The 20,379-nt window shown below is 41.7% G+C and overlaps 2 protein-coding genes across 3 annotated transcripts in view; both read right to left on the bottom strand.

Annotated features, from left to right (window-relative positions):
- LOC113409577 (cysteine-rich secretory protein LCCL domain-containing 2-like) overlaps window positions 1-2,504 on the bottom strand; it is a 29,338-nt gene extending 26,834 nt beyond the window's left edge. The window contains exon 1 of the mRNA XM_026663666.2: window positions 2,271-2,504. Coding sequence (XP_026519451.1) covers window positions 2,271-2,504 — 234 coding nt within the window. The remainder of the gene's footprint in view (window positions 1-2,270) is intronic.
- Window positions 2,505-18,996: 16,492 nt separating this feature from the next.
- Window positions 18,997-20,379, bottom strand: part of LOC112108583 (ubiquitin carboxyl-terminal hydrolase 10) — a 75,090-nt gene continuing 73,707 nt past the window's right edge. For both annotated transcript variants that reach the window (XM_024202778.3, XM_024202779.3), the window contains one exon: window positions 18,997-20,059. In XM_024202778.3, coding sequence (XP_024058546.1) covers window positions 19,872-20,059 — 188 coding nt within the window. In that variant the 3' untranslated portion in view covers window positions 18,997-19,871. The remainder of the gene's footprint in view (window positions 20,060-20,379) is intronic.

The raw sequence follows: 20,379 nt of genomic DNA, 5'->3' as shown, positions 1-20,379 counted from the left end.
TTCCATTAACACTGAATACCACTGTTAACCTTGAACTCCATTATCCTAACATAGTCAAGCAAAACAGCTTGCATTGCACTAGGTTACGGCTTTATTGAATTTCTATTCTCTCTCCACTCTACTGTTACCCCATCCTCAGACATTTTTTCCCTTTGCTTGAATCATTCTCTTGCTTCAGTTATATGTATAATTGCTCTCGAACAATAAAGAGTATATGTTGCTCAGCATACATATATGTTATTGAACTGGCTACATCATTTAATTTTGGTATATGTTGGATAATAATGACACAGCAGATGAATATCTCCATTTCCTGAAAAACGTCAGCTCTCTGTGCAACTTTAGGTCATTTAAGTGCATCAGATATAGACATGGGATAATGGAGTTTCACGGCCAACACATGGATGCTGTTAGCCAAGAACCCATGTTCTACCTACTTATCCACAAATTAATGCCAAGTCTTCTCCTATGAAGAGTTTGCTACCGGCATCAAATTAAAAAAAAAATTAAGCCTTTAGCTTCTCTCTTTCTGAACAGCACTGAAAACAGCCCATCATCTTAAATAAGCAAAGGCTGAGACGTGTTCAGTTTAAAACAAAGGATTAAAGTTAACTTCGCGCTCAGAATGCGTGCAAGGATTCCCGAGGAATATTAGGTAAACATGAACACATGAAAGGCTGATTATAGTCTTTCCAAGTAGCACCATTTTATACCCAACTTCTTTCTTCACAGCATACCAGGCTCTTTCATTTGTACAAAGTCTCCCATAAAACCACTAGAAAAGCACCCTGAGCAAAGACAAACATAAACCAGTAACCATCCTGGACGAGTAAATAGAAGTCAGCCAGTGAACACTCCACTACTGAAGCACTTTTAGATCCCCAAAGCCAACGAAAATGCGTTTGGCTTTCTTGCATTGCTTTGTGTTTACTTTCTTGGAATCAATCAAGCCACATCTTCCCTTGCAGTATGTTACAGGCAGCCCGCAGAATATCCCAGTCTACTGAACAACAGGGATACAATAAAACAATTCTTAGGAAGGACTGTAACTCTCTCTCACTGACAAAGCAGCAACAACTAATAGCAAGGAACCTGGCACTCTTAAGGCTTATCTGAAGAGCTGATGTAAAAGTAAAGAGATATAATATTGCCTTTTCTCCCTTACTCTTCCTCCCTGTTCTCTTAAGGCAGAGTTTTACATTTATGGCATTCAGTCAAATGGCAAAAGGTATTATTAATAAAAGATGCCTTTTATATCACATGAATCCTTTTTACACGCAGTCTCAATTACCAGCTCAATGAATCAATCCAGAGGAGACAGACTGTCAAACTGGTGCTATTTTTGCAGTAACAATATTTGCAGGAGAGATAAATGCACAAAAATTACTACCCTCTGTCGATCTCTGATTCCACAATATTTTGAAGACACCCCAGAAATAGCTCAAGGTAGGGCCCACGGCGCTGTATGGAAAGCTCTATGGTGAAAATGTAGTCATCTTAATTGCTGCTGCTGGTAAAGACACACTTAACACTTTGACTTTTCAAGGGCTCTCTCTGAAGTGAGAGTACACATTGAGTGTATTTTGGTTCCTTGAGGTCAGGGGGAAAAAACACACCAAATACCACCAGTTCATCTACCACTGACCTCAATGGGAGGCTTTCTAAAGATTTTAACAGATTGGGCCTATATTGCAGATGGAGAAGTCCTGATCCTCCAAGGTGCTGAGCATCTTCAACTCCCATTGAAGTCAATGAGAACTGGTGGTGTTAGCATATCACCAGAGGCACTGGGCCATAACTACGGCAAGCCAAAGAACCCCAGCAAAGGTGTGATTACTGTAGGTGAGTAAATGTTTCCCAGAGATGGCTGGTGTGGCTTCTCTGTGCAGACAATGGCATTCCACAATGCCAGAGTCTTAAGCGGCTGAAGCTTCAACAGGGAGAACGGAGGTTAAATGTTAGAGCAAACCGGGTACTTGGATGACATTTAGGTATGGAATAAGCTGCCAAGGGAGGTTGTGGAATTGCCATCAATGGAGGCATTCAGGGCTAGACTAGACAGTACTGAGGATGTTTTATGAATAATGAAATCAGTCCTGAAACTATGCAGTGGGATGGACTAGTTGACCCACTAATGGTCCCTTCCAACAAAAACAATTCAGTGGGATAAGATGGCTCCAGGAAAGCACTAGCAGAATGTGTTACTGTCCTCTGGCCAGAAGAAAAACTGATGTGGTCACACAGATTTCAGTACCAATAGTTGAACTCACCATATATTCCATATTGGAGGCTGAAGGATAGACTTCACCTCTCAGCTGGTTATGAAGCATCAAAATCTCCTCTTTGTCTGACCTTGGAATGGCTCTCTTGGCTCTGGCATGATATCTGCTCAAAAGGCTCTCGAAGTGCGTGCCATTGGGCAAGAAAAAGCCTCGTGCTTCAGGCAGCAAAACCAGTAAACATCCAAGAGGGAGGAACCAAGACAAGGCAGGACTCATGGTCATTCTCTACTCAATGGAAGTCGAGAGGAAGGAGATGGAAGCACTCTGGTTTCCTCAAAGGCAACTCTACTGCTCTGTACGGATCTGGAATTCAGGTGGGAAACAAACAGTCACTTAATCTACCACTAAAGAACATTGACATCCCATAGAATTTCCAAAGAGGCAAGGGGCCTTGGGTTCAGATTTTTGCACAATAAAGGAGTGATGCAATCCTGAAAGTTAAATTATTTTCTCTCCTACACAGCAGTGATGAACCTCAATGTTTCCCATGTCACAGATAGGATGCCTTATCCTATTTCCTTCTTAAATTAGGTATTATCTAGATTTCACACTGAATACGCTCTTTTTCCAGATCTATCCACTTCCACATACAATCATTGGGGTTATATGGACTAATTAGATATGCCGTTGCACATGAATTTTGCAAGGCCAACCTTTTTGCCTGCACCTACTTCCAGCATGCCCACCAAGGTGGGGAAAGAGAGTTTCATCAATGTTATGTGCTCATAACCTCTTTACAGCCCATTCCACATGCAGAATCTAGAGGGACCCAATACAGCTTCAAAAATGGGTGGGACTATGTGGGGGCGGAGCACTGTCCGGACAGCCATGGAATGCCCATAAAGGCAGATAGGGAAAATTGAATTTTCCTTTGGAGTATATATAGATCCTCCTTTGAGGTGTAATTTGTATCCATCGGGGTGAATCAATGCCCAGGCCCTTAAACTATCACATAATCCAAGCTGTGCCTTTTCACGTATGCAGCGTGAGCAATGACACATTATTTCTTCCAAGTGTCGTCCTTAGAGGAGGAGAACAGATCCTAACAAAAGGGAAAGCAAACTTCCCCAGCAGCCAAGTCACAGAGGTCAGACATGAGCTACAGCTATTTCAGAGGCCTCTGCCTGCCAATAGACTCAGGCAGAGCCAGCTGCCAGCTCCCAGAATCTGTGTATGTTTATGTGAAAATGTCATCGTAATATCAGAGCAATCAAAATTCCGGTCTGCAAGTGACGCACTGGGGGGTTCTCGCGGACGCTGTTACTGCACTTAGCTGGAGACAGAAGTGCAGCCAGCTATATGAATTATTACAGATTAGGAGAGGAGCCGGAGTAGATTTCCCGGCCTCCTCTTGAATAGGAACCACTTCTGCACTGCTCGGTTGCCATGAGTCAGCCTGCCTTTAGTGGGGAGAGTTAACCAGAGGTGAATGCTGGCCCTAAATTTAAATGTGCTGGACTTGATGGTTTGAATCTCCAGCCTTGATCATCCATGTCCTCAATTGCAAGGCCCCCTCTCTCCCTCCTCCTTCAGACACACCTGTAATCGTCCAGCAAATTCTCCACCCTGATTCTCGTCATTAATAGTCCACGCTTACTCCCTCACCTGAGAGCCATGTGTCTTGGTTTATATAGATCCTCGGCTGTCTCTTACTAGAGGTTTGTCCAGGTGGCTGTGATCGCAAGTGGGGCCGGTAATAGCTACCGTCATAAGAATAATACATAATAGGGTTTAAACATTCACACTGCACATCTGACAGTGGAACTATCCAGTCCCCTCTTCATAAAACCAAAGTGGTAAATAAAGGACTTCCAGTGTTATTCCATGATGCTTGCAATAGGGGAACCACCATGCCAACGGGAACAACTGTACGTCAGGGCAGCTCTACAAAGAGGGAATATTCCAAGAGATGCAGCCTTTCCCAAGTCAAAACTATCCCTAATGCTGTCATTTTAAACATCCTTTTGTGTGACGGCTGTTAGAGTCCTTTCCTGAATAGGCCCCCCAAATATTTTCTTTAGGTGATGGTTCTGCAGATTTCACTGTTTAAACTTACAGCATTGCAAATTACCACTACATCTTCCCCCACTGGGTGTTTTAAAGCAGGGGCGTTTACAGCTTGATATTGTTAAACATGTTTGGAATAGGTGATTCATTTTCTTTCTTGCTGAGTGTTATGTCTCTAGGGGGGCAGCAGAACTGCTTTTGATGGTGGAAAAACAAATCAGAGCATGCTCTATATTTAAATGTAGAAATATTTTGCTTCCAATCTAATGGAAATGCAGCCAGGTGTGAACAACATTCTTTTAGGCAGGGGTACAGACACAGCACGCAATTATTCTGATGATGACGATGCTCAGAATGCAAAACATAAAGGGTCTAATTTTCAGAGGTGCTGAGCTCCCACAACTCCAGTTGAAGTCAAGAGAAGTGTCAACCCCCTGAAAATCGAGCCTAGGGCCTATGTCAGGGGTGGCCAACCTGCATGCGGCTCTTCAGAGGTTAATATTCAGCTCCTTGCATAGGCGTTGACTCCGGGGCTGGAGCTACAGGCGCCAACTTTCCAATGTGCCGGGTGGTGCTCACTGCTTAACCCCTGGCTCTGCCCCCACTCCACCCCTGATCCTGCCATGCCCTCGCTCTTCCCTCCTCCTCGCCGCCAGAGCCTCCTGCACATGTGAAACAGCTGACTGGTGGGGCTGCTAGCGGGCGGCGCTGACTGGTGGGGCTGCTGGCGGGCGGGAGGTGTTGGAGCTGATGGGGGGCTGCTGACGTATTACTGTGGCTCTTTGCAATGTACATTGGTAAATTCTGGCTCCTTCTCAGGCTCAGATTGGCCATCCCTGGCCTATGCTGTCCCGGCATGTATCTAGCACAATGTAGCCCAAATCCCTGACTGAGCCTTCTAGGTGCTACTGTGACACAAATAACCAACCAACCAACCAATAATTTTTCCTAAGCAAAGTGTTAAGCAGTTGAGCTGGGCTTTGCTAAAGCAATGGAGATCACGATAATGTCATGCAAAGAAAATGTCTTAATTACTTCACTAGAATACCTCCTTGCTTTATAGAGGAAGTGTAACATGCAAGCATCATCCCCATTCAGTGTTTCATTGGTTAAATAGAGGTTGAATTAGGCCAGTACGATCCTTAAAGGCATACAACTTCCAGTTTTTTAAAGATAAATATTGTTTTAACCTCATTCTCTTCTCAGCTTTGTTTGCTGGCACAAACCCCTCCATAAATGAAGCCTAACTGGCTAAGGGGGGTGGGGGGGAAATGAGCTGTTACTTTTGTAGACCATCTGGCTCAATTCAGGGAACAATTCCTACTTTCAGACACTTCCCTAAGAGGTTTGAAATATAGATGATCTGCCATGGCGATTTACAATGTGGCTATTTATTATGAGCAATTTTAAATGCAGCCTGCTTCTTAGCTATGGTGGACAGAAGCAGACAGCTGGCATAGGCTGCTGCAGTTATACCTACCGACCTGGATTTACTCCCTTTTCTAACCAGGGGCCCCGTCCATTACACAGTGAAGGTACAGAAATTGCAACTTGTGAATCAGCGGAACCCTCTGACAGCCCAGAGACATACCAAACCTGCTACTATGCGATGAAGTCAACATGTCAACTCCTCAACAGACCCTTGGCTTCTTTGCTCAAGCCCTTTCAGCAGCTAGTCAACACTGTGTAACAGATGGTACAATATTCTCTGAGTCCTTTCCTCTGCTTGTGAATTAACAGCATTATCCCCTTTCCCTAACTGGGCTGCCTTGAAACCTAGTTTTAAGGTTGGTGGATTAAGTATTCAGTCCCTGCTTCACGTACTTGACTTTCAGGTAGGGGGGAAAAGTATCATTTCCAGCACTCTGTCCTTTTAGAACAGACAAATCACCCACTGCAACCTCTGTGAATGTGCATCCCTAGGATCACTGATTTCAATTAAAAATCAAGGTGAGATTTGACATTAATTTAAATGGGGCTAGAACTTGTCCCAAAGACATTCAGTTGCACCCAGTTTCCCAGGTGAAGGGAATTCCCTGAACAAACAACTCTCTGGCATACCAAGAATGATGGGTATGGAATGATGGGTGAAACGGAGGGAGTGCCAGTAGGGGGATATAAACATGCCAGCATAGTAGGTAGTTACCCTATTTATAAGATGGCAAGGGTCCATCTTGCCCAGTAGCCTGTCACTGACAGTGGCCAGGACAAGATGCCTCAGAAATATTTAAATTAAACAGGGGACAATGGCAAAGACATGGTTCTATTACGCAGGCAAATACAACACTCCTTTGTATAGTGGATGCCCATGGGAATTTGGGTGGGCAAAGAATACAAGAGCAAGCTCTCCCCTGGGATCCATTTGCCCCAAAGTGGTGTTCAAGCTCTTCTTAAAAAACCCAGCCCCCAATTCAGCAACACAGTTAAGAGAGCTTTGCTGAATCACGGCTTCAGATATTCAGCTGTGTGTCTCCAGGCTGCACAGATCACTGGCATCCCAGTTGTGGAAACTCTTATAAGCTTTGGACGCACATTGTGTGCGAGTTGGAAGTTTGACAGCTCCTTCAACCACTGTCCCAGCTGACTAAACTTTGCTTTATTCAAGGGAGGGGAGGAAGCATTTCTATGACCTCTTTTCAAACGCATCGGGCTCATGGTATCGATGCCATGTTAACATCTGGGACTGATCAGAAACCAGTGAATCGGCAGAAACTGCCTCCTGAATGTCCAGACGTGAAGGCATCTCACAGGCAAAATATACAGTAACTACTCACTTAACATTGTCCCGGTTAAGGTTGTTTCGTTGTTACGTTGCTGATCTATTCAGGAACAAGCTCGATTAAAGTTGCGCAATGCTCCCTTATAACGTCCTTTGGCAGCTGCCTGTTCTGTTCACTGTTTGCAGGATTCTCTGGCAGAGCAGCCCCTCCTTGTGGGGATTAGAAACGGGGGGAGGGGGGAAAGGGGGCAGCAGCCCCCCGTCCCCATCAGCTCCCCTAAATTCCCTATAAGGTATGTGTCTCGGCAGCTGCCCCCCCCCCCCCCCGCCGGGCTGCTCCCGCCCCCCGCCTTGGAGCTGCCCCCCGGAGCTTCCCGCCTGGCGGGGGGGGGGGGGCGCCTATCAGGTCGCCCCCCTCCCCCTCCCCCCCCCCCCCGCTCCGTAGCCCCTCTCCACAAAGCGGAGGAGGGGGACAGGGCTCAGGGACAGAAAGGAGGGAGCTTGCTGGAAGCTGGTGCTTCCTATCTGAACTGGCTGATCTGCTTAAAAGGGCAACGTACTTGAAGTGGGGTCATTGTACTTAAAGGGGCAATGCACGTCTCTCTCTCACTCATGCACGCACCCCCAGCACTTTGGAAAGTCCTCACCTGTGCAGCCGTGCATGTGCTGTCCGGAGGAGGGAGTGGTGCGCTCCAGCTGGAGAGCGTGGGCTCATCATGTTCAGTTTTTTGCAGGGAAGTGTTTGCAGCTACTGCCCTGCATCTATTGTGTTTCCTCCCTCCTGCCTCAGTCCATGCTGCCTTGTGGAGTGTGAGGCTACATTAACAGCAGCATATTAACCCTTGACGGCTCAGCCGAGTGCTAGTTCATCATTTAGCAGCAAGGCATTCCCTGGGAAATATCCCACCCTCTTACTCCACAACTCAACCAAGCTTCACAATCTTTCATTGCTGTGTACAATATTAAACGGTTTAAAATTGTTTAAAACTTACACTGTAAATGTATATAATGTCTTTTGTCTGGCAAAAAAAAATTCTCTGGAACCTAACCCCTCCCATTTACATTAATTCTTATGGGGAAATTGGATTCGCTTAACATCATTTCGCATAAAGTCGCATTTTTCAGGAACATCACTACAACGTTAAGTGAGGAGTTACTGTATTACAACTGGGGACAAAGGAAGAAGTATTTTCTGAGATCTGAGGAGGTCATATTTAAATGGGCTTTGAAAAGATTGTTCACAAAAAGTTACTTCCTAGACTAATGGAAAGCTTCTGATCTCAGAGGGTAGAAGCGTGGGTAACCTCTAGAATTTGCCACACAAAACTCCCTACTCAACCCACAGGCAAACACATAAAGTCAGCCTCAGTGTGGTGTCCTCACCAGACCTTAATGCTTTGTTGTTAGTGATCTCTAATATGTCCCCTAGTTAAATATTAAAGTGGTTGGATTATCCCCCTGGTTATACATGTTATTGCTGCAAATATTTGCAGCGCCATGGGATAGTATACATAGAGAAGGCAGAGGAAACCGGCAGATGCAAGAGTTAACATAGGATGCCAGCAGCAACTCAAAACGAGCAAAGCAGAGCCGGGGTGGATCAGATTTTCACTCACGTAGATAAACTCAGGATTCAAGCACTATGCCCACTGTATATTTTGTGTATGCAGCCTTGTCATTTTAGCCACGATGCACATATTTGAGGCTTTACAATGTTGTCGGGTATTTCCCTGCAAACATAATACCAGCAGAATAGTCAAGAGTGAAATTACAAATTCTGTGACTTAGAACACGTTGTCCTCTCTACCGCATAAAACTGTAAAATCTGTGTTTTCAAGGTCAGAGATAAAACGTCTGGATCTACCATCATCCACTCTCGTGTAATACAAGAGGGTGAGTTTCTACCTAAAGCCATAGTAAAAGTTGTTTTTTAAACTGTTAACAGAAGTTACCTGGTTCTACTAGTATTTGAAGGTTTAGTTACAGACCCAGTTTAGATTTATAAATAGCTTATATATAATAGTTCATATATATATATGTATATATATATATAGTTTATAAAAGTTTAAGAAAAAAATCAGTAGATGTTTTAATAAATGGTCAGACTATTAGAGGTTATAGCATCCAACAGGTCTGATTATAATTATCAATGACACCTTCCACCTATGTATTTATAAGTACTGTAACTGTCTATAACACTAGTAATACGATTTATGTAACATCTATTACTTTATTAACTTATTATGAACTATTTATAAATAGAACTTTAATAGTAAAGTGCAATTTTGTATCACACACAATCTTTTGGAGAGGTTATTAAACATATACATCCCTAACACAAAGATTTTTGTTACACACAAAAGGTTTAAAACAGTCAAAAATCCAGTGCTGAAACTTAACACTTACCTCTCAAAATCTGCAAGTCCACCAGAAGCTAAAACTCCTCAAAAACCTCCTTGTGGAAAATAAATTATATATTTTAAATATGACAACAGGGAGGGAGGGAAGGAAATGACAACTATCACTAGGTGCAATGAATGCTAAGGTCTCAGCACAGCTGGTAGCGATGAATGCTGTTCTCATACAACTTCGCCAGCGATATTTATACTCTCCGGGGTTATGATCATTTCTTGGCCCTCTATGATCTTGGCAACTGCTCTTTATTTTCTGAGAAAAGGAAAAAATAGAGGGGTGTCAGTGTCATCAAATCTCTCAGGGCAGCAGGGAGATACCATGGAGCCCAAGAAAACTGAGAATCGCCCTACCAAATGGAGTAATATAACACACACACACAAAACGGGGGGGTGAAGGGGGGTGTCGGCGGAGGAGGAGACAGAGACGGGGGGGAGGGACCAATAATTAAAACCAAATGATAATTTACAAGTTTTCCATGAAACCAGCTACAAGGATGGGGCTAGAGAGATGGGGCTCTGGACCCAGATGGAATTCAACAGTGAAATCCAAGGAGATCGCTTAGCTGCAGCCCTTGAAGTTAAAAAAACAGCCCCAAAACAAAAACCCAAACCGCTAACTCGTAATTTTCCAGGGATCAGTCGAAGCTGCGGCTCCTCCTGCTCCGAAGTTTCTGGCTGCGAAGGAGAGATAGGAAATGCGATCCCCAGCTAAGCAAGAGCCTCCTGCCCGCAGCAGAAAGGGAGTGGGGGGAGAGAAATCAAAGGAAAGGCTTTAACTGCAAAACAAACCCATTTAGATTCAAAGGGAGGGAGGGAGGGAGGGAGGAAAGAGGGGGGTGCAGCGTAAAGCCCTGCAACCAAACTGCCTTATAAATGAGCCAAACGAGAGACCTGCGAGTGTGCTTGGGTGGAGGAGAGAGAAGAGGTGGGGAATCGCTGCAAGAAGGAAAATCGCAATTAAATGGTTGCAAGTATCAGTTCATCTCCCATTGCTTTGCTGTCACTTTGCAAAGCTTTCTTCTCTCCCCTCGCCGTCCCACTAGTCTGCGCCCTAGGAGAGACGCCAGGGGGCGCTCCTCCGCAATTACTGAGAAGTCATGGCAAGCCTGAAACTGACTACTGGTGGGTGGGGCAGGTCAGCGTTCAGGTTAGGTGAGGGTATGTCTACACTACAGGATTAATCCGAATTTAGATAATTCGAATTTGGGAAACAGGTTGTATAAATTCGATTGTGCGCGGCCACACTAAGCACATTAATTCGGTTTTTAACCACATTAATTCGGTGGTGTGCGGCCACACTAACCATAATTCGAATTAACAAAATCGATTTAGGCGCTACTCCGCTCGTCGAGGTGGAGTACAGAAATCGATTTTAAGTGCCCTTTAATTCGAATTAACTGGCTCTGTAGTGTGGACGGGTGAAGGGTTAATTCGGATTAACGCAGCTAAATCCGAATTAAAGTCGTAGTGTAGACCAGGCCTGAGTGCGGAGCTGGACTGCACTTGCAGACTGTAACAGGGATGTTTCCAAAGCGCCTGTGTACTTAGCTCCGCAGAGTGGCGCTGCCAGTACAGGTTCCCTTTCATTAAAAAAGAAGAAACAACAAAATAACTGTGATTGATGGCTAAGAAGCCACCCTGTAGATTTTAGAGCAATGCATTGTTCCAAACAGGGGTTTGGTGGCTGTCAAAGGGAATGGTTTGGGCAGAAGAGAATTTGAAAGGGCTGGGGAAATAAACCAGTAATGTCAATCCATTGGTTGAATGAGAGTCCCTTAGTTACTCTGTCCAGGGGCATTCAAATACAGAAGGATCGAGGCAAAAAATGTTGGGATGTGTACACACAAATACAGCCCATACAAATACACACACACACACACCAGAAACAACCAAGGTCTCTTTAAAACAGTCTGAATCATTTTCTGTTTAAAACTGCTGACCAATATCCTGAGAGTTTTATTCTTTTCAACCGTCGATAGTATATCCAATCAATACTGGTTTGAAGACTGCAACTCTCAGGATATTCTCCAAAGAATTATACATTTAAAACACAGCAAAGCTTGCACATCAAAAATAGATTTTATAGTACTTGATATATGGATTATTAGAAATACCATCTTCATTAAACAACAAAGGAGGCCACTCCATCCAGTGGGCAATTTACATGGTGGGGGGGAACCCACTCTCTTAAATGTTGATTCCTATAGACGTCTTTGCTTAGTCACTCTTGGCTTTTTGCCATTTTTCAGAGCTAAGCTTTTTTTTTTTTTTTTTTTTTTTTTGAGAAGAAGTGATATCTTGTTTTCATAATCCAATCTGTCTGGGTATCTGTCTGCATTACAGAAATCCCCAAGCATGGTGTCCAGTTTGCATGGCTTTTTAAATAATTAGATCCACTGGCAAGCATTATCAATATCTTTCTTTAGAACAACATGGGTGCAAAGCACCTAGTCGTCTTAAGAAAAATCTAAGATGGTCACAATATTATCCACTCTGTCAGGTCAATCCTTTTCTATTTGTATTTGGATGACATTTTGGTTTATTTTAAAGGAGTTCCAGATGTGAAACAATGGCATATGGCCCCTTATCTGTAGCCCACAACTCTATCTTGCTTATAGAAATTCAGTGGAATTTGGATATGTTTGAAAATCTCAGCCTTACCCCAAAATGTGTTGATGCTCTGATGAACAGGACACTAGACAGACTAGAGTGGAAGACAGTTAACCGTAGTTACTTTGAAGTCATAGATAGCACTGTATTTTTCTTGAATTAATTTTCTTGCTCAGCTTCTTCCAGGACTGATGGTTTTGCTAAGTTCACAGAATAACCCCTTTTCACCAACTCAACAGCATTAGGCCCATTGGCCTCTTTTTAGTTCTCCCCTACAATGGCAACAACTCAGAATCATCCAAATCCAGAGATGTGACAAGGCTCCAATTCCCAAGACAGTCTGAGCACTAGTCTCTTAAGTGGTACAAACCACACACCGCTCTGGTGCAGTGAGTCATCTGACTCTTAAGGATGCTGCATTAGTATTACCAGAAAGTTGATTAATTCATTTAAACACCACATACAATTTTCAAATAATTTCCAGATCCAGGGGGAATTTGTGATTTTGTAATTCCCACACATCCCTGCTGCGAATTAACCCTTTCCAGTGATTCAGTCTGAACAGAATTACCCATCTCCCTATTCTTGATGCTTTAAGGCAGTGATTCTCAAACTTTTGCACTGGTGACCCCTTTCACATAGCAAGCCTCTGAGTGCGACCCCCCTTATAAATTAAAATTTTTTAATATGTTTAACACCATTATAAATGCTGGAGGCAAAGAGGGGTTTGGGGTGGAGGCTGACAGCTCTCGACCCCCACATAACCTCACAACTCCCTGAGGGATCCCGACCCCTAGTTTGAGAACCCCTGCTTTAAGGTATGTATTCCTTTGATATGAACAATTAGCTCCATCACCCAAGTCCAGACACTGTATCCAGTGGTACTATGGACTAGGATGAGTCCACTAAACTTCTCATCACTTGTGACCTAAGGCCCATTTCAGTTGAAGTATGAAGAGGTGGAACATTATATTGTCTACATACTTCTACTACTTATCTCCACTGGGATTCTGTTGGATATTTTTGAGCTATACAAATTCAGTGGATGAAATTTGTCCCTGATGTAAGCTCACTGAAGTCGATGGACTCAAATACATGAATTTGGTCCACTTTGTGTTTCCATGGAATTAGAACGACATGATGATACACAGGCACGTTTATTGTGAAGGATCAAAGAGAGAAGACAGTTGCCTAGATTGCATCATGTTCTGCAAGTATTTTCCCAGGAGTCCAAAATATTCAAGTCTCTTTCGTGGCTACTGTTAAATGACTAAAATAGGCTGGATTTCCATAATGTGGACAGATATCCAAATATATCTGATTCCGAAAACAAACGTGCCAGAAACAAGACTCTTCCTATCTGGTGCAAATCAAACCTTGATTTCTTGGACACATATGCTGCTGCTAAATTGATTCACTTCAGATTAAGAGGTGATTGTTGTGGCCATGGGAGGAGTTGGAAGCTACACGTTTTAGACAAAACTGACACTTCACACATTACGTTAAAATTTTCATTTTGTCTTCATTCAGCTGTTTCAAGTCCTACATTCAGCCAATGCCAAAACAAATCAGAAGTTATTTTTACCCATTCACTTCATAGTTATTACGGTCTTGATTATAACTTCTCTGGTTCATATGCGGGGAAAGCCACACAATGGGACTGAATATATAAGAAAAATCTTTTTATGTAACAGCCAACAAACAGAAACAAAGACAGATTTCAGTTATTTTACTCTGTTTAACATGCAGATACCATGCCTTGATTTTAGACTCAAAGGCCTGGTCCACACTACCCCCCCCCCCACTTCGGACTAAGGTACGCAAATTCAGCTACGTTAATAACGTAGCTGAATTCGAAGTACCTTAGTCCGAACTTACCGCGGGTCCAGACGCGGCAGGAAGGCTCCCCCGTCGATGCCGCGTACTCCTCTCGCCGAGCTGGAGTACCGGCGTTGACAGTGAGCACTTCCGGGATCGATCGGGGATCGATTTATCGCGTCTAAACCAGACGCAATAAATCGATCCCAGAACATCGATTGCCTGCCGCCGGACCCTCCGGTAAGTGTAGACGTACCCAACAGAATTACACTCCATTTCTAATTCAAATGTATGCTCACATAGGAGGCACGTTAGTGTACCGAGATGGGTTATTGATTCAAGTCTATCATAACAGAAATAGTGTGTGCCTAGGGACCCCAATCAGAAAATCAAGACCCCTTTGTGCTAAGCACTGTACAAACAAGTAACAAAGACAATTCCTTCCTCATCGATCTTATAATTTCTGGGCCGGAGCACACTCAATATACGTAATTAACCATTCTCAAACATAAATGGAGGCCCCAAAATACTCTCTTCTTCTGAGCAGTTTGTAAGACAGTGATCATGAGCAGAAACAGCATGGGGGATGCTCCTAAATCAGCGTAATCCCCTCTGGACTAACCTGCAAGAAAGCCTATTTTTGTGAATTTCCATTGCAAGTTTGCAGATGCAAGAAGTTGGAAGATGCTTCCCCGACACTCCCACTTTCAGAGATTTTGCCCAAGAAGGAAAAAGAGTGTAATTATAAATTTGCTCAGATGTAAACCACCATAATCTCCTCCTGCTGTCACCAATATCATAAAGCTAACAAAATAAAATGCACAGTTACCCATAGATCTCTCTGCAACATATAATGCAAATAACTTTTAAAAAGTGAATTTCTATTCAAAATGACTGCTTAAGATTTCTTAGGGCAAGAACATTGTGTGACCAGCTATTCTTTTCCAACAGTTAAGTGGATTCAAAATTTTCTGCAGTAGTTTAGAACTTTATAATAAACCGTTCAGTGTGTGTGACACCACTGCACTCTACTGGAGAGACTCAGACCTACACCTCTGTAAACCATGGGCGGTATACAGCTAACAGCTAAAAGCGCAGATGCTCCATCTTCTCCAGTGGTATGGCCTGCATTTTTGGAGCAGGATGTTCTGTTCCAATAGTCACCACGACATTCCAAATGGCCACGGTGTGTGAAGTCCTAGGTTGCAACAGTTTAATGAATGACACAATGAAATGAACACAACCCAAATCCATTTAAAATTGCAGATGTTTGGCAACTGGAATAGGATTAGCCAACTTGGCTACAACTTCAGAGCTAGTGCCCCTGCTCTCGAGAAGGGTGTCAGGGGATTTTTAATGGCCAGGAGTGGTTAGGGCCAGGCGTGTTGTGGTTTTTTTTTTTAAAGGAATGATCACAGTTCCAGCAACACAATGTCCTTATTACCATGCTGAGGCACTGGTCAGGACTGACTCACATGGCCGACTCATCAAAACTACTTCAGCGTCCTGGATTTCCCATGGCAGCCTCCCATTAGAGAAATGAAAAGGCCCAAACCATGCTTAGCGTGAGACTGAAGAGCGTGAGCTATATGGCATGGCAGAATCCATTCAAAATTGCTCTATATGAATATTTCTCTTAGGTCAATAAAAATCATTACCAAAACTCTTCAACACCGTTTTCCATCAGTGATTTAAAAGGTTTTGCACGAATGGATTTACAAGTGACAAATTCAAGAATTAACTGAGATGGAGGGGAAAGTATTTCTATTTGTTTCTGGTTTTCGCACTACAGGCTAATACCTGCGTGCCCAAAGCAATACACTACTCACTGACTTTCTGCAGTTTCCATGGTACAAATCCCTTCCAAAAATAAAAACATAAAATATTCACTCTTGGTATTAGTTGTATGGATTATAAAGCAAGTCACTTAACCTCTGCTCCTCTATCTGCAAATTGGGAGAGAACAGTAATGACAGATAGCAAAGGACCAGTCTGGAACTAAATTCATGAAAGATTAGCCTTGGATGGATGGCCCTATAGGAGAGTGAAATATTGTAATTAAAACACATAACCAAGATGCTTCCCAAAGACTGTCTGAAATAAAAGACTTTCAAACATACTTCATAAAAGGACTAATTCTTTGGTTTTCCACGGTGCTCCTCCAGTACCTTAAAAATCTTGGGCTGAGGCATAATGATATATAGGTAGCCAGCCTATGGAGGTGGCTAAGTATTTCACAAAGCAATGATACAATGAAATGCTATTTCAACTGTTATTAAAACACATACTTACCGCATAGCACTTATCTGAACTGTTCTTTATTTTCTTTAATCAATATTCTGATATGCTGGACTTTTTGACTAATTCACTAGGGGTGGAATTTTCCAAATGTGACAGTCTCCTGAAAAATCCCATCTTTTGTTTGTAGGTCATTATGGCTCTTCTGAAAAATCACCCCCTAAACAGCCTGTTTCAGTATGAACTTCTGGCATGCTCTGATTGCTTATACTTAGACCAAGATTTTTCAAGTATAGGATTTGGGAGCCCTATTTTCAGGCTTCTGGTTTTGAAAATCTTGGCCTTTTTTTGCATTCAAGCCAGTTTTTTTCTAAGGTTAAAATCTGCTTTAAGAACATCACTAAATAATGATAACACTTAGCTCTGATGCATTTGACATGATCAGTGACAGATAGAAATCAAGGACATACACACTCTGTTCAAAAACAAGGAGAGTAGGTTAACAGAAAATAAAAATTGTGGTTGTGTAATGTCAGATGTTGCTACATGCTTTTCACTGACTTCTTTGAGTAACTCATTGCACAGGTTTCATCAACAATTGTATGTGCAACATCCTTAGTGCAAATTAAATTTAAAAAATACCTAAGGAACAGTTTATTTCATACCAACAGACATTGCAATACTTGTTTTTACACCTGAAATTAAAACAGTTCTTAAAAAAAAAAAAGAAACATCCCTCCTCCCCCACTTCTACTGCATCTCTCATTTCAGTTTAGCAAAATTAAAGAGGACATGAATATGCAGAATCATAGTGACTACTGTACTTCACTTTTACATTGTGTTTGTAATATAATTTCCTCTTTCATAATTTTATCACAATATTTTCAAAAACATCATCACTTGACGTGGCCCCAAGTAACCTCAGCTAAAGGAGCTCCAGATTATTTTGCAAGACTGATTTATAGTGTTGTTTTTGTGAAAAGTCTCTTATGGGCAAGTCTCTTATGAGTAGCCATAGCCTTGGTTTTATATAATAACCTACATTTACTAGAGACAGACTATATATACATAAAAAAAGTGTCATGAGCTAGATATTTAAAGTAATAAGAATCACCACTATCATCAGAAAAAAGGAATGTAAATTTACATGTCTGTTTCACGTTTCAACTTCCAGGTTTGTTTCAGCTTTATTTGACATAGGAAAAGCTCAGTGCAGGTTTGTGGGATTAAAGTGTATGTTAATTACAAGTGGGATCTATAAAATATTTTTAGTGTTGGTAAAATGGTCTAATTGTGCACCATTGACATCCATGGGAATTATAACCAACTTCAAAGGGAGGATGGGCAGGGACATAATGTGAAATGTTATATATGTATTTAATATTATAATGGATGGATTAATGTGATCGTGGTATGCTCTTGTCTTTAAGCCTGTGAATAGTCTCATTGCTTTGCTGGATCAGGTTTTAAGTGAAATAATAAGATTATTTTCTCACTGTGTGTCCAGTTCTAATAGCTCCATATTAGGATGACTAGTATCCGCATAGGAAATTTTGTAACTGCAGAATTAATGGTTCAGCCTGACTTACATTTGCTAGTGACCATGGTTCAACAACTTTACAAGTGATTTTTGTTCAAAATTTGTAAATTTCTCCATCAAATAAAAATGTTCTCTGCCCATCTCTAGGAGCCCTGGCTCTGGGGCAGTCTGCCAGGTACATGGACTGGCAGGAAACCTACCTGGTAGGTCATGTTCCACAGGAACCCTGCTTGGTTTCTGGTGGAATTTCATCAAAATCAAACTGTCTTCACAAAGCGCTTAGGTTTCAATTCAGCAAATTCCAAAGGAAAAAAGTTCATTAGAACTTTTCCAACCACTCCAACGAACATCTGTATAGCAACTTACATCCAAAACACTCTCAGTGTATAATACACAAACTATATGGAGAGATTGTAAAATGCCCCCACCTCTGGGGTGGGAGACACCAGTAGTTGAACAGTGCACAGCAATTCCTCCCAACAATTCAACACAAAGTGAAGAATCCAACTGAAGCAGGGAGACTTAAATGAAGTTCTACTGAGAGAGGCACCCAATATTTTCTCAAAGCTAAAGTGTAAAGTCTTAGTGCTCCTCACTGAATGACTGTGTAGACATAAGGGCCTGATCAACTTCCATGAAAATTGAAGGGCACCTCTTCAGATCAGCCCTGGATGAAGAGATTCTGAAAGCTGAAGCTGTGATTAACACTTTCCCACCACTCCTCCTTTGTGGCTGTGGTTACCAAAGCCCCTTCTTATTATTAATAACTTGTATTACTGTAGTAAATAGAAGCCCAACCCTGGACCAGAACCCCATTGCGTTAGGCACTGTACAAATACATGGTTAATTGCCTTTTAATGAAAAAGCCAAACAGATAGCACAAAAAGGTGACCAGATACTATATTAATAGGTGAGCTATGAACACCTTAGAGCTACTAAAAAGGCAAATTGTACAGTTATTTCAACAAAAAGTAAAAAGCAGCACAATCACAGAGAAGTTATATGGAAAGCAACTGTCCTGCCTGTACCAGAAAAGAGAAAAAGTGAAAAGAGAAATCTAGGCAGCTTAAGAAAATGATACAGAAATTTCCTGGAACATAAAGCCTAAAAAAATAAAGCAGCTACTTCATTTTAAAAACATGAAGGGAAAACAGTGGAGAAAATACACTTTTTCCTGCAATTACCTTTTTTTTTTTTTTGTTAATGCAAAACTCATTTGACCTAGTAGGTATTTTTTTAAATAATGTAATGATTATGCTTTCATGAGTATCATAGCATTATTTCAAATTAGAAAATGCATAGTAACTCTAGACTAGAGTTTCCACAACTGAAATTTACACTCAAAGTCAAAGAAACACAACCCACAACTTTAAACCAACTTTGTGACTTTTATTGATGGGCGACAACTTTATACTCCTAGATATCACTAAACTGTGTACAATTAAGAACTCAACATTATAGGAGAGCAGACAGCAAAATTAAACAAAGCAGACTTAAAGAAATATCAATCTTCATTATTTTGCCCATTTTTTTAAATCTTGTGTACACAGAAGCATAAATGCAGTTTGAAATCTCTTAATAGCAATAAAGTTACAATCACCCATCTATATAGACTAACATTTTAACTCCAAATATTTGATCTGCAATGTGTACTTAAGCAGTTTCTCATCGCACAATTATTAAAATGTGGTTTTTTTCCTATTAGGAACCAGCAACTCTGCATTTTGTACTTTTGTACATTGTTTTGAAGCACATAGAACCACTGTCTCCTGATACACACTGGCTCATGTTTTACCATTTATCAAAAACTACTGGGGGAGCAGAGAGGGTTTTTTTTTTTTTAATTTTTTTTATTTAAGTAAAGATAAAACTTATTTTCACAGAAATCTACAAGTTTTGTTGCTGGTGCAGGGTTTTCTTCTACTATGCAATTCGAAAGTGGGAATCAAATGCAAACCCCTTTTATCATCTTAGGATTCAGCATTAACTCAGAAATATTTTATCTTTTTGTGATTCGTGAGACTGAGTCTTTCAACCAAATGACTTCATTCTGGAAAGTCAAAAGTCAACACACAAACTATGTTGTGCACAACCCCCAAGGTAGTTTCCTTTTTCACTCTAGCCCATAGTTGCAAGGGAAAAAAGGATTCACTCAAAAGAGCATGTAAAGGAGGAAAAAAGTTAGTGATAGTTGGCGTTCTACAAAGCAGGTATCTTGCACACACAGCATAAAGAGGGAAGTTTCACAGCAGGTCAACTCGGCGATAGTACAGGAGGTAGGCTGTGCGTTCAGCAGACGGCTTCACCACCTGGTACTGATTTATCACTTTGACTGCCTGGTCATCAATGCGTAACCAGCCATTAAGACCAATTTGGAAGACGTCTGTAGTGTAATGGCCACCAGTTGCACTGTTTCCATGATGATAGACAACTACAAAGAGAGAAGTTAATGTTTATACTTCCACTGGAAACAAAACAGGAATACAAATTTACTAAGATGTTCCTTTGTTTAAACAATAATTCATAATTCAAAACAAACTTTCCAACTCCCATGAGATCAAGAACATATTTTTGAAGAGTTTAACTACATGTTGAGTGGCATGTTTACATGCTATCCTGTACTGAAGTTATGCTTATACAGTGGTCGCCACTAAAACCTTTAGAAATGCCTTTGCAAATACTTAAAGTTATACCAGCATTATCTATATCAGGGGTCGGCAACGTTTGGCACGCGGCTTGCCAGGGTAAGCA

The sequence above is a fragment of the Terrapene carolina genome, unplaced genomic scaffold, assembly GCF_002925995.2.
Source record: "Terrapene carolina triunguis isolate 2854851 unplaced genomic scaffold, T_m_triunguis-2.0 Scaffold33891, whole genome shotgun sequence".
Lineage (NCBI taxonomy): Eukaryota > Metazoa > Chordata > Testudines > Emydidae > Terrapene > Terrapene triunguis.
Note: the sequence above shows the minus strand (reverse complement) of the source record. Positions and strands in the feature narration are given on the sequence as shown.